At 40.0% G+C, this 15,176-nt stretch overlaps 1 protein-coding gene across 8 annotated transcripts in view; it reads right to left on the reverse strand.

The window, feature by feature from the left end:
• Gria4 (glutamate ionotropic receptor AMPA type subunit 4) overlaps positions 1-15,176 on the reverse strand; it is a 375,087-nt gene that overhangs the window by 222,807 nt on the left and 137,104 nt on the right. For all 8 annotated transcript variants that reach the window (XM_036191822.1, XM_036191821.1, XM_036191820.1 and 5 more), the window contains exon 4: positions 7,240-7,479. In XM_036191822.1, the coding sequence (XP_036047715.1) occupies positions 7,240-7,479 (240 nt within the window). The remainder of the gene's footprint in view (positions 1-7,239; positions 7,480-15,176) is intronic.

Raw genomic sequence — 15,176 nt, forward strand, 5'->3', positions numbered from 1 at the left:
CTGTAGGATGTTCTGTATGTCAAATGTGTTGCTCTGATTGGTTAATAAATAAAACACTGATTGGCCAGTAGCCAGGCAGGAAGTATAGGTGGGACAAGCAGAGAAGAGAATTCTGGGAAGTAGAAGGCTGAGGCAGAGAGACACTGCCAGCCACCACCATGAGAAGATGTTAAGATACCGGTAAGCCACGAGTCACATGGCAATGTATAGATTAACAGATATGAGTTATTTTAAGATATAATAACTAGATAACAAGAAGCCTGCCATGGCCATACAGATTGTAAATAATATAAGTCTCTGCATGCTTACTTGGTTGGGTCTAAGCCGCTGCAGGACTGGCGGGTGAGAGAGATTTGTCCTGACGCTGGGCCAGGCAGGACTGGAGAAAACTCCACCTACACAGGACTTTCTGTCAACTGACAGCTTATTTTCCTATTTGCTCTGCTTTATTTTTTCTGTGGTCACCTTTGCCATTGTTTATTATTCTTTGCTCAATCCCCTTCTTTGGCAGTCCTTGTTAGATTATAGCACTCATTCAGGTTAACTTGCATCTCTCTACCTTCAATTCCTCCAAAATTTTCTTTGCTGCACTTTTATTAATTTTATTGTTTGATCATTTAATATAAGAATATAATGTGTTCTGATTACTCTCTTCTCAAGTCCCTCTATCTCCCTTTTTTCTAGGACAACTCTCCCTTTCCCCTACCTATCTCTTTCCAAGGCTCATGACTTTGGCTTTGCTTGGTGATCCATTTGGTTTAGGCAGGTGCAACTGTGTGATTATTGATTTGGAAGTGTCCATTGCACTCAAGTGAGATCATCAGTAGGCACACAACTCAAGACACTTTGTCACTTCCTGAATCCATCAGTAGCTAATAGTTTAAATAGTTTATCAGTAAGGGTAGGGCTCTATTTTCTATCCATGCCTGTGCTGATGTATCCATTATTGGTAAAGAGAGTGCATCAGACATCTGTAGCTACTATGAGTTCGTGATTGTTTGGCTACATCTACCCCAGGAGATGACATTTCATAGCTCTTCTTCCCATCTTCTTACTAGCTCTTACATTCTTCCTCAATGTAACTCCTCTAGACTTAATCAGAAACAGTAGAACACAATGGGAAAGCATGGATCTCTCTTTTTCCATAATAGGGAGGCTCACTGATTTGGCTTCATCATTTCTATTCTCAGCCCATTATTCCCTTTTTAAACCCAAGATGGTGCCAGCCTGTGGAGCTGTGAGTTAAGAAGGGCAAGAACTAAACATCATATCATCTGAAAGTTCTACTATGGAGAGAATGAGGCTCCTTGCCCATTTCTGCCTACTGATCCTATCTCAGTTACAAGACTCTCTATGGCTGTTTACATACCCTCATCTTTCTTGGCTATCTTGCTGTCCTTGGTCAAACAATAAGGTGAAGTTACACATATGGCTATCTTCCTCCTATGGGAATGGATTATCCTTATTCTTAGCAAGAGGTAACAAATATATAAGTCAATGTTTATAACTAGATGTGTTTGGATTAATTATAAAAATGTATTCTAAATCCCGATGAATTCATTATAATACAGATACTTGCTTGAGTGTTTTAATGGAGATTTACCAAAAGAAAATTTAAGATTTCAGGAAATTTTTTGTGTTTGGTTTATGGTTTGGAAAGATTTTCTTTTCCTGATCTAGGACATACTTCAGTGAAGTAAGATCAAATTATTAATACTTTCTCATGTTATATTTGCATAGAATCTGGAAGATTCTTAATTCATTTGCCTTCACTTGCCAATTATCTTATTTTTTCTATAAAATGGGGTTGGGAGTCAAGCAGTGCAGCCCTGGTAGAAATCAGAATATTAGCAAGTGTGACAATTAGTAACCAGATATGGAGAAGACAAAGAGGAGAATTAATCATTCCTCTCTTAATTGGACCAGGGTCTATGGTGAAATTTTATTTGTACTGAAATGTGATTTTATTTGTCTGTTAATAAATAAGGTTGTGTGGGGGTCAGAGCTAATAACAAGCCATAGCAGAAACTGGGCAGTGGTGGTGCACACCTTTAATCCCAGCACTTGGGAGGCAGAGCTAGGCAGATCTCTGTGTGTTCAAGGATACAGCCAGCATGGAAACAGGCACCTTTAATCTCAATACCAACCATAGAAGACCTGGAGGTCTTTATAGACAGGCAGTGACAAGGAGGTCATGTGGTTGGATTTACAGTCAATGAGAAGGCAGAACAGAAAGTCAATAAAAGGAGAGACACACAGGAAGTAGGTCTCTTGCTGAGGGGAAAGACAGCAGCAGCAGTGAAAGGTAAGGAAGGGTTTTTAGCGCTTAGCTATTGCTCTGACCTCTTGGGCTTTTAACTCTTCAATTGGCTCTGTGTTTCTTATTTAATAAGATTGTTCATCTATAAGGGTCACTGCATAGGGTGTGGCTACCCTTGACCTATGCCATTCTAGTCCTATTTGAAAGGGGTAACAAAAAAGAAGCTGATATCACCAGAATGTTATCAAATGTAGTAATTAGTAAATAAAGACTGAGAAAATGAAGAGGATGACTGCTGTGGATATCGCTCTGTGTAAATAAAGTTCTGATTGGCCAGTGGCCAGGCAGGAAGTATAGGTGGGACAAGAGAGTAGAGAATTCTGGGAAGTAGAAGACTGGAGCGAGACACCGCCAGCCACCGCCATGAGAAGCAACATGTAAAGACACTGGTAAGCCACAAGCCATGTGGCAAAGTATAGACTAACAGAAATGGGTTAATTTAAGATAGAAGAAGTAGATAACAAGAAGCCTGCCACGGCCATACAGTTTCTAAACAATGTAAGTTTCTGTGTGCTTTCTTGGTTGGGTCTGAGCGACTATGGGACTGGCGGGTAAGAGAGATTTGTCCTGACTGGGCCAGGCAGGAAAACTCTAACTACAAATGGTGTCCAACGTGTTGGCAAGAATTTCCACCTAAAACCTGAGAAAAAAGATTCTAAAACGGAGCTAAAAACAGCTTCCTAGTTGTCTTTCTCAAGGTAGCGGTAGCCTGCCGGTTTGAGCTACTGTGGCAGGTTTCTGGCGTGTGCGTCTGACCTGCAGTGCGGTGGGAATGAGGAGTCTACAAACTGCACTTTACTCTGCTGCATGGTGGATTTAGCCTTTGCTAGTTTTTTTTGTTTTTGTTTATGTTTTTGTTTTTGTTTTTGTTTTTGTTAAAAAAAAAAAAAGGGTTTCTGGGTTATGCACTGCTTTGATAGAACTGCTTCTGAGAGTTGATGGTGCACATGGTTCCAGACCCAGAGCTGGAGGTAAACTGTACCACCGCCATGTTGGAAAGCTGAGGTGGGCGGAGCCAGCAGCCATAGCAGTGTTTCAGTCTTACAAAAATGGATATTACACAGAGAATCTGGTTTGTCTTGTCTTTGGGATTTTTAACCACTGAAAAAGATTTGATCATAAAAGCTGTTGAGTTAAACAAAAATGTAAATTTTAAAGGTACCTTGACTTCAAAATTTGGATATAAGGATATGTTGCTTTGGAAAGGAGTCTCTGCTTTTGTTTCCACAGAAAGCCAGAGGCTATGGATTTGTTCCAGATTAAGATACATCAGGTTTGATCAGCCAAGACCACCTGAAAGGTCTCCAATGACACCATGGCCCAGATGATCTGACATCCAGAATGGTTTCAAGGCAACTGGCTCAGAGGTTCACCCTAATGGACTACTCTATAATCCTAAAATTTTCTTTGTATCCCCATAAGATACAGCGCCCCCCTCCAGCAGGAAGTAGTAACAGAAACTACGCCCACATTCCCAAAATTATCAAGCTGGCTTTGGAGATGGAATTGGCTCACTCCTTCTCTAAACCCAGACATGTTGCTAAAAGAAAAGGTTAAGAGATTCTTGTGTCCCAAATCAGAAGAGCCCTCTGGTGTGGGACAGAGAAAAACCAATATTTTTCTTTAAAGCAGGTTGATTATAAATGAGATCTCTTTCTAAAGAAGAAAGGGGAATATGATATAGATATAATAGGATGAATGGGTAGATTAGGGAACTTACTTCTAAAGAGCAACAACTTCTTTAAAATGTTTTACATTGGTTTAGATTTTAGTCTATTGATACAAACTTAAAGTTAATTTTGTTATACTGTGTGTATATTTCTACTTTTGTTTAAGATATTATGTTTGTACAGCTCACTTAAAATTGTAATGGATAATTAAAAATAGATTAATAATTAATCATCTAGGATAATCATACTTGTAGCCATGTTAGTTAAGTCTTCTAGATATACACAGAGATATTTCAGATAGATAGGTAATCTTCAAATACTTCAAAGACCTTCAGAATATGGCATTTAAAATATTTTTAAAATTTAGACTTTCTGGACAGTGAGACATGTCTGCTCCTGGCAGCACCAATTTACTTCAGAAAGGAGGATGGGCATTGAAGACACTTCATATCTTATCTTCACCTTTGCAAAAATAGCCATTTGAGCAAGAAACTGTTCTTGCCTGGACTGCTTGATCGACTGGACATGCAGGACCCATAGAAAGGTGACCACTAAACTTTGCTTGACAAAATGGTCCTTCAGGTTCCTGCTTTGCAGAGGAAAATGCCAGACATTCTACAGGACACTGAGAGAAGTGATCGAGAGACTAGCCCTGTGGGCTGAAGACAAATGCCCCAACTTTACAAAGGAACATTAGGTGACTGTCCAGGCTGCCAGCTGTCTCTGTCTACTCTTGCAAGATTCCTGAAAAATGCTTGCATCCTTCTCCTGGTTCTCAGGTAATATTATATCCTTCTGAGGTCTTTGATGTGGTTGAAGACTAGATAGTTATAATTTCCTCAATTATGATAAAAGATAAGTTAGATATAAAACCTTAGACTCACAAATATAAGATAGATAGAATATCTTCTTTAATATTGTAACTATAATTCTTGCTTGATAATTGTTTTGTTATATGTAATTGTACTATGTAAAAGTTAAAACTTTCCTTTAAAAAAAAAAGAAAAGGGGAAGTGCTGTGGATATCGCTCTGTGTAAATAAAGTTCTGATTGGCCAGTGGCCAGGCAGGAAGTATATGTAGAACAAGAGAGTAGAGAATTCTGGGAAGTAGAAGACTGGAGGGAGACACTGCCAGCCGCCGCCATGAGAAGCAACATGTAAAGACACTGGTAAGCCACAAGCCATGTGGCAAAGTATAGAGTAACAGAAATGGGTTAATTTAAGAGAGAAGAAGTAGATAACAAGAAGCCTGCCTCGGCCATACAGTTTCTAAACAATGTAAGTTTCTGTGTGCTTTCTTGGTTGGGTCGGAGCGACTATGGGACTGGCGGGTAAGAGAGATTTGTCCTGACTGGGCCAGGCAGGAAAACTCTAACTACAGATGACACTTACAATATATACTGTACATACTAAAAGTTCCGTGTTGACCTTTGAGCATACCCTTTCCTGTACTCTTTTAATTCTATCTGGAAAATGTTTCAAAGAAGCTGTTATCAGTACTTTTACTGTGATATGAGTTGACACTAATGTGAATTTCCTTAGTATTACTGCTATTCCACCTCTAATACAAATTGCTAAACTGTCTTATAAATGAAATAACCAGAGCCTTAGATCAGGGAAATAGTGAGAGCCACCAGCCAACCTACCTCACCAACACTGCAGCTTCCAAAATGCCACAACTTCCTGTCTACCCAGGCTTTTATTGCCTTGCTGTTCTGCCCTCTCATTGGCTATGTTAGACTAGCTACCTCACTTCCTTGTCACTGACTGTATGTACAGACCAAAGGCATGTGTCACCACACTTTTCTCTCTTCCCTAGTATGGCCTTGAACACACAGAGACCATGTCTGCTAAGTGAATGGATTAAGGGTGTGTGCTACAACTGCCTGACCTATATGTTTACTTAAAATGGTTTGCTATTTCCTCTGATCTCCAGGCAAACTTCATTAAAGCACAAATAAAATATCACCACATTTCAGCACAAATAAAATATCACCACATCCACTCTCCTATATTATTTTAAATTAGCATTTAATGGGTTTTACACATTAAAAAAAAACACACCTGCAGTAAAGCCCCTAAAGTAGACATAGAACAATATGATGCAACCTTCACCTATACAAACACATTCTTCTGCCTGTCTATCATTACCTCAGGCACTGAATTGTTTTGAGATGGGACACATATATACAATACCATCCACAATATCATTTGCTAGATTTCTGAAAATACATTATGGAATGAGCAAAAACAAAAACAAAAACAAAAAACAAAAACAAACAAAAAACAAAACAAAACAAAAAACACAACAACAACAACAAAACATTTCTACAAATATAATGCTAACCAGAAATGAAACAGACCAAAGAAGGTATGCCAAAAAAAAGTCAAAGGAAAATTTTTCCCTCTGTGCTTTGCCAAACATACTCTCCTTGGAACAATTATATAATGTTACAGTATATAAGACATAAGCAAAGAGATCCTGAGTTCTGTGATTTGATCTTGCTAATTAATCAAGCAGAGTGAGACAGTCACTAGAACCCTGATGTGCAGCATGATAAAAATGTATTCAACGCTGGTTGGTCAAATGCACAGAGAGATAACCTACAGTTTGTGGGTGGCATCTGAGGCAAGAGGCTATCTCATTGGGACTGAGCATCAACTTTGAGATCTGAAGCATTCTTTAAATACACAGCTGTGGAACTGCTTGATCTACTGAACACCCTGCTGGACAATTAGCAATAGAGTTATTCAGTTGATATGTTTTCACATAGTTTGGTGAACTAGAAATCTAAGAGTGTTCTGGGAGAATTGCCACTGATGGAGCCTTGGTTTGTTTTTCTCTGTGGCCCTAATTTAACAAACTTGCAGAGCTGGTTTGCTCAGAAATAAGAAGTTGCTTGTTTTGTTTTGCTTTGCTTGGAGACAGTGTCTCACTGTGTAGCTCCAGCTGGCCTGGATGGAACTTGCTACTTAGACCAGGCTAGAAGTCATGGAGATCTGCCTGCCTCTTCCATTGCCTCTCAAGTGCTGGGAACAAAGAGAAAAGTCACCATGCCAGACTAGAAGCATTTTGAATTAGAAACTTCTTATGATAGTTGAAATTGAAACATTGATGATATGCCCAAACTATTCTCTCACTTTAGAAGTATTAAGGATCAAAATGTTTTTGCTAATTCACATAAATGACACAAATGCATCTCAGACTGAAGGTTAGAGCTCCTCTAATATAGAAAGATAGGACTTACCCCTGTCTGTATCATACAGGAAGACAAAACAGTTCCATTCATAGTGATCCAGCAGGCTCAGGAGTGCACCTCTCAATGAAGGCCTTAGCTGCAGCACAAACTGGCTCTCCCCTTCAGTGGGGAAGCTGGGTGTGATGAGGGAGATGTGTAGGGCACTGCAGAATGAGGTCAGAGTGTGCACTGACCTCTTGTCATAGAGTCCAAAAATGGCAAACACTCCTCTAGAATACTGGGAACAGACTGGGGAGAAAACAAACAGAGAAGGCCATCACTAATTGTTATACTCCAAAACTGGCAACTTGAAGTCTATAGTCTGTGAAGGTTAAAAGAAAATCACTGAAATGTTAGCAATTTATGATATAGAATTGTGTGTGTGTGGGGGGAGGACACAAAACAGCTTGACCACACAGCTGGCATGACAGGCTTAGAAGCTCAGACACAGCTTCTGGCAAGCAACACCTGGACCCAGGAAAAGTCATAACCTGACCCCACTCAGTGGGGCCTGCATCTAAGAAGAAATACCTGACATTCCAAACATTCCCTACACCACAAACAAATGTCGGCCAATCAGGTTCCTAAACCCTGGAAAGCCCTCACCCCAACCTCTGCTATGATAAAAACTCCACCCTGCCTGGGCTCTGGGCTCTCTGCTTTCACTACTGTATAGGACAGGGAGCCCAAGCTCTGAGTTTGAAAATAAGGGCTCTTTGCTTTTACATATGGGATTAGGTCTTCACAATCTGGGCATAACATTTAGGGGATTGTCCAGGATTCCCCAAGCCCACCGGGACCACTGCCTGTAGAGCCTGAAGCCAGCCTATAAGCGTCTGTCTGTCCTGTCTATGTTCAGTTTCGTTCCTATGGCTAGCCTAAGTCAGTGATTGTCATCAGGACCGGTTATGCGGCAGACTGTGATCACAAGGGGCTGAAAGACATCTCAGGCCACATTAGTGGGGATGGAGAACCCCACATCTGTCTATGTGTAGTAGGGGTTGGGAATTCCAAATCTGCGTGTGATCAGCTGACACTGTTCCCCTGAGAAAATTACTTGCCTTTCTGTTGGAATGTCCTGCCTATATAAATGTGTGAATGTGTGAAAAATGTGGCCACATGTATGCATGTTTTATGCCTGGGCTTGTGTGTGTGGTTGTGATTCCTACTCCTGTGGACAGCCTTTGGGGCCAGATGGGCAGCAGAAAGGACAGAGAGCCCCTTTGGTTGAACTGGGACAGACTAAGAGTATGTCCCCATTGCTTCCTTGCTATCTGATTGGAGAACAGGCAGCAGGCAGAGAAACACACTGTTGTGGTGCAGAGTCAGGTGGTCAGCAGCTGCAGTGGCCCAGGGGCTACTTCAGGGACCCGGGCTGCCAGCAGGTTGCTAGGCAGTCTGTGAGCACTGCAGGGGCCCAGATGCAGCAGGTTCAGGACCCCGCATGCTCAGAGAGCTGTGGGGAAGAGATTTTGCAGCATAGCTGTACAGGCGGTGGTCAGGGGGGCCCAGAGGCTGCCATGGGGACTAGGCATGGCTGGGACCCAGGGTGGGCAACGAGCACCACTGGACCCTGACATGGTTGGCAGGTTCTGGGCTGGGCTCCCGTGCAGGGAGCTACAGGGTGGAGCAGCATGGATCAGGTGGGACTTTAGGTAGCTTGGAGCACTTGGCTGGGTCATGGAGTTTCTTCCAGTCGGCTGCTCTTGTGCATTTGAGAATCTGGGGTTGGCAGTAGTCTTCTGTCCCCATGCTGCACTCCATCTCCCATGCTGATGGGTGAGGCTCCCAAGACCTGCCCTGGGTCTAAATCTGACCAAGGTTTAGCTCCAAGGGCAGAATGGAATGTCACTGCCTATGGCTGCTAAGCTGTGGTGGCTATGTTATAATGCTATAGCCAGGGCTGCCCTCTTGATCATTAAAATCCAATAGTTTCTTCATGTTAGCACAGTGCTGATGCAAATTTAGTTTATATATATATATATATATATATATATATATATATATATATATATATAATATATGTGTGTGTGTGTGTGTGTGTGTGTGTGTGTGTGTGTGTATTTCTGTTCTTGTTTAAAATTTTGTAGCTTTACAATATATTCTAGACTATTGAGGGGAATGACAAGAAAGACTTTGGTAAGAGTTTCTGTGTTTAAAAAAAAAATAAAAAAGGAAGAGAAAAGCAGAACCTGTCTTAAGTAAATGTCTGAGGGATCAAAGGAATGGGATAAAAGTACATAGAAGGTGGTAGAAGGTCGGAGGGGATGTGAACTATGTTTGTTGTGGTTTCTTATACCTGCAAATACTGAATTTAAAAGTTAGCTATGGTTGGTTTTCATTTTAAAAATAGCTGATGATTCTTCATTGAAAACTGTTTATGTTAAAAATAGAGATATATGTGTGTGTGTGTATGTGACTTGGATTTAACTCTATGCATAAATGTCAGCAAGCTTTAATTGTATGTATGTGTATGTAACTTGGATCCAACTGTGTGTATGTGTGCAAGTAATTATTGTTTAGAAAAATCATGCTTTAAACAGCAACCATGTGGCTTTCCTCCATCTTTGCTGGTGACCTCATAAGCAGCCACGTAGCTGGCAACCATCTTTTACTAAAGGTTATAAAGCTCTATTCAGGTTAACAAAAAGCTAACTTGGAGACTTACACCTAAGTACTTATGACTTTGCCAAGTATTGAACAGCAAGCTTCTAGAGAATTTAAAGAGATGGCTACATGTGTTAAATAAAAAAGGTTAAATATAAAATTTGTACCTCGGTGCTTTTATACACAAGAAAGTACCTTGCTCTGGCAGCTAAACTTTGTAACTTAAGAGTCATCTAGATGACAGTCACCAGAAGCATTAGCTATAATGAAATGGAGCAGACTGAGATCTAGAAGGCACACTATATATATGCTGCCAAAGGTAAGGCCAAAGAAATAATCCAAGTCTCTAAGTAAAAGAACCAAAAGGATTGTAGATGATATTGAACTTTGGGATTGTTTGCACTCTGGAGTTTGGTTTTACTTTATATAGATTGTGGTTATGCCATGTTTTCTCCCTCTTAAAATAAAAGAAGGTATTTTATTGTTGATAGTGCAAAAAGACATTTAAGAGATCTTAACCTTTTTAAGAACAGTTTTTAAAATATTTAGATTTGTAGGTCTATGGGACATTTTAAGTTTATAAAATGCTCTATATTGTTAATATTTGGACTTAAAGTAAAAGGCTAAAAATTAGGGTCACAGCCATAAGTACCAAGTACTAACTAGAAACTGGGATGTTCATTTCTTGGGATGCAGCAAGACAAGGACCAAGGCAAAGGGCTTGGAACAGCTTCTGATTCTATGAATTTTGACCTGTTGGGGGTTGAAAAAACCTTTTTACAGGGGTAGCCTACGACCACCACCTATATGTCAGATGTCTGTATTAAGATTCATAACAATGGCAGAACTGTGAAATAGGAACCAGTGAGGCTTAAGAATGTATGCCTAGCCTCCTTGTCTTTGCTAAATTGTTAAATTTAAGTTATTTGGATAAACTGAGTCATATAAATATTTTATAATGATACTTTGTTTTGGTTTCTTTACTGAACCCGTATTTGATACTAGAAGAGCTTCAATTTATAATCATTGTTTTTAAGGTTACTTATTGTAGACTGTTAGAAAATATAAGTAAATAGCCATTTTATAAATAATCAAGCTCTTTGATTGTAGTCATGCTAAGTATTGATGTAAGTAATTACAGGGATAATTGTGTTTTCATATACTCAGTTCTTCGCATATCTTTTCAGGGTTGAACTTAAAACAAATAACTAGAAACAAAGTTTGTCTATTCAGATATACCTAGATGACCTTCACACTTCAGAGATCTGCAGAATATGGCATTTAAAATGGTAACCTAAAAGTTATTATATCAGACTCCCAGATCCTAGCAGTAACCCAAGGTCTCAAAAGAAAACTATGTATGGGGCACCACAATGTCTCTGCCTAGATTATGGCAATGCTGACCACAGGGAAAGATGCCCCAGTGCAACACCTCTGCCAGGACCTGGCTCAGACTGTGGACATGCAGCAGGACTCTGGGGAATTTTGCCTAGAGAAAATAAAGTCAGTTTTCCTGTGTCCCTCTTCCATAGGAAAAACTCTGTCTTACGGGTCTAATTGCCAAAGAAGATGCTGCTGCTATGAATCTTGTGCCTCCAATGTTATGAAGACCTGGGTATGGAATGGTCCCTGTCATTTAAAGGATTGGAAGTTGCTTGGTCTGCACTCAGATATAATTTATCCTTCTCAGATCCCTGATAGTATTGACAGCTAGGCTAACTATAACTTTGTCAGCTTGGCAGCATCAGACAACCGGATCTGTCCACAAACTATAGCTAGCTTATTAGCTCATGTTAAAGAAAATGTTCTAAGATATAAAAGTTGAAATACATCATAAATGTTTAAATATGGGTCTAAGAAAGGTCTGAGGATATGAAAGCTTGTAAGCTTTGAGGATCTCAGAAAATGATTTAAGATACAAATGCAAATCGTAAAGAGATAAATAAATGATTTAGAGTATGAGAAGTGTTTCAGATTGACTTCCCCTTCTATGATATAACAGTTCAGAACTTAAAACATTTAATAGAGTTCTGATAAGTTGGTAGAGCAACTTACTGTTCAGTCACAAGCTCAATATTTTAGATTTATTTTAGTTGCCATCTAAATATACCTATATATAAAACTAGAAGTGCTTCTCATCAGGCCAAAAATCTCTGTGTAATTGACATCTAGCTCTCTGGACAGAAGGAAATGTACATGCTTTTAACCCAAATCTGTAGTTCTTATCGGGACTCAAAGGTATGAGTCTACTTCTGCTGTTTTGCAAATACCCATTGCCTGCGTTGTCTATGATATGGATTTCAGTACAGGTTGGAAACACTTATGTATCTAAACCTTTTATGTCATTTTGTAAGATAATTCATATAGGCCTCAGAGGATTAAAAGAGTCATAAAACTTGAAACTCCTTCATAGAGGTAAGAAGGACCCCAGATAAGTACAGCTTATTCCTAAGGAATTTTTTCTCCTTCCTGGTCTCAGGACTCCTGCTCTTCCCAGTTACTAGGAATGTGGTCCTAAGGGTTCCAAATAAGTTCATAAGTTTTAACTTCTGTTCATAGTTTAAGTTTGTCTCATCAGGTTTCTACTTGGCTGGCAGACACCTCCAAGCTTCAATTGCTGACTACACTGCTCCAGATGACTGTGAGCTCTAGAGTTGCTAAAAGCTGATGAGGAACAGCCCAGCCAATGTGATTGTTCCCTGTCTCTGCACGTTCAGATAGCCATATACTTCTGATAGATGCCATATTGCCCAGTCTTTGACTAGCCTTTCATCCTTTGATTAGCTTTTCCTTCTTTTTGGTGCCCTGACAACAGTGCCCCAATGTCATCTAGAAACAGTTCCAGAAGAGAACACATCGTCCCATGTTCCCTGTCCAGAAAATGCTGAAATGCTTAGTTAAAAGGAAACTCTCTGGCATGGAGGCAAGATGGCCAACTATAATGCCCATTGACATACCAGGAAAATAGGTTCAGAGTTGTCAATTGATAAATTTATTAACTAAAATAGTTCTGCAATAAGACACTTGACCTTTTTGTGCAGAACCAAAAAGGTATTATATAAGATCATAATCTGGCTGTACTCAAAGATCATGACAACAGAGTCTCCAATTAGGGTCGTGAACCCTGGAAATCCCCTCACCTCAACCTCTACTATGATAAAAAAAAAAAACCCTCCCTGCCTGGGCTCTGGGCTCTCCGCTCTCACTGCTGCATAGGAAAGAGAGCCCAAGCACTGAGCTTGCAAACAAAGGGTCTTTGCTTTAACATATGGGATTTTGTCTCCATGGTGGTCTTATGGGGGGTACCCAAGATCTAGACATAGCAGAAAACAGGAGAAGTGTGCATTTATCATACAGTCAACTGTGATTTCTTAAGTTTGTGCTGACAGCCAAGCCTTGCATGAAGCTGGTTTGAATTAAAACCCTGAATTAAGAAGCCAATTTGATAAAGAGAAAATTGATTAAAATAAGTAACATATGACCTTCTAAAACATCTCAAATCCCATGCTCCAAGCTTTTAAGAATGACAGACAATTTTTTTTCTGTATTTGTTCTTGCCTAAAAACTATAATAATATACTTTGACTTTTTTTTAAAATAGGAATTGAAGAAATAATCAATCACCTGCTTCCTAAACTATGTGCTCTCTTCATCTGTTCTCGGACTGCATTTGATAAACAAATTGTTAACTTTTATTTATAACTTTACTCTGTATTAATTTCATCTTTTGTCACAACACTGAAGTCTGCTTGAATCATGTTTGAAAATAGAAACTGGGTTTTAGAGGAAAGTCATTTTTAGGGCAGATAAGCAATTGAGTGAACCAGGAGCAACTGTGTAGCTATAACCCATAACCCTAAAATAATTACCCATAATCCTGAGCCAGGCCTTTCTGGGAGAAAGAGAATATCCTTTCTTTGCATTGCTGTAAAGTGAGGGAGACTATAATCTTTTCCAAAGGTGTTTTGTTTACCATGGCATGGCTGATTTAGGGAACAAACTTAGATGACATTTTATCATCTACACTTTAAAAGACACAGAAGTATAGTTATTGGGAGACATTAATCTCTCTCTCTCTCTCTCTCTCTCTCTCTCTCTCTGTGCGAGTGCTTGCATGCATGCATACAGTGAAATAAGACTGCAATGTAAACTCTTGTATGGCTAAGATTCCCTAAAATGAGAGTTGCATATGGCTATGAGATAACTGTCACGTGGGTACTGAGAATTGAACCAGGGTCCCCTGTAAGACCATTAAGTGCTCTTAACTGGGTTATCCTTTGACTCTCAATAAAATGAAGACATTTTTATTAAAATGTTAAAATTTCTAGAAATATATAGTAGCATTTTTATCTGTATCATACAATTTCTGAGATTTTGGAATAAATCTAGGAGGCTTCTTTTATTTCTTTTTTTTAAATTTAATTTAATTTTACATATCAGCCATGGGTTCCCCTGTCCTCCCCACTTCTGCCCCTGCCTTACCTCCAGCCACCCCCCCCCCAATTCCCATCTCCTCCAGGGCAAAGACTCCCCTGGGGATTCAGCTCAACCTGGTAGATTCAGTCCAGGCAGATCCAATCCCCTCCTCCCAGGCTGAGCAAAGTGTCCCTGCATAAGTCCCAGGTTCCAAAAATCCAGCTCATACACTAAGGACAGGTCCAGGTCCCACTGTCTGGGTACCTCCCAAACAGTTCAAGCTATTCAATTGTCTCACTTATCCAGAGGGCCTGATCCAGTTGGGGACTCCACAGATTTTGGTTCATAGTTCATGTGTTTCCATTAGTTTGGCTATTTGTCCCTGTGCTTTTTCCAATCTTGGTCTCAACAGTTCGCACACTTAAAATCCCTCCTCTTTCTCGACAATTGGACTTGTGGAGCTACACTTGGGGCCTGGTTGAGGATCTCTGCATCCACTTCCTCCCCCAAGACCCAGCTATACCACTCTTGGGCATATACCCAAGGAATGTTCAATCACACCACAAGGGCATTTGCTCAGCTATGTTCATATCAGCATTGTTTGTAATAGCCAGAACCTGGAAACAACCTAGATGCCCTTCAACTGAAGAATGGATAAAGAAAATGTGGTACATATACACAATGGAGTACTACTCAGCAGAGAAAAACAATGACATCATGAGGTTTGCAGGTAAATGGATGGATCTAGAAAAAATCATCCTGAGTGAGGTAACCCAGACTCAGAAGGACAAACATGGTATGTACTCACTCACAGTAGGATACTAGATGTAAAACAAAGATGACTAGACTGCTAGTCACAATTCCAGGGAGGCTACCTAGAAAACGGGACCCTAAGAAAGACACAGGGATCGCCCAATGACAGAG

Source organism: Onychomys torridus, chromosome 7 (genome assembly GCF_903995425.1).
Source record: "Onychomys torridus chromosome 7, mOncTor1.1, whole genome shotgun sequence".
NCBI lineage: Eukaryota > Metazoa > Chordata > Mammalia > Rodentia > Cricetidae > Onychomys > Onychomys torridus.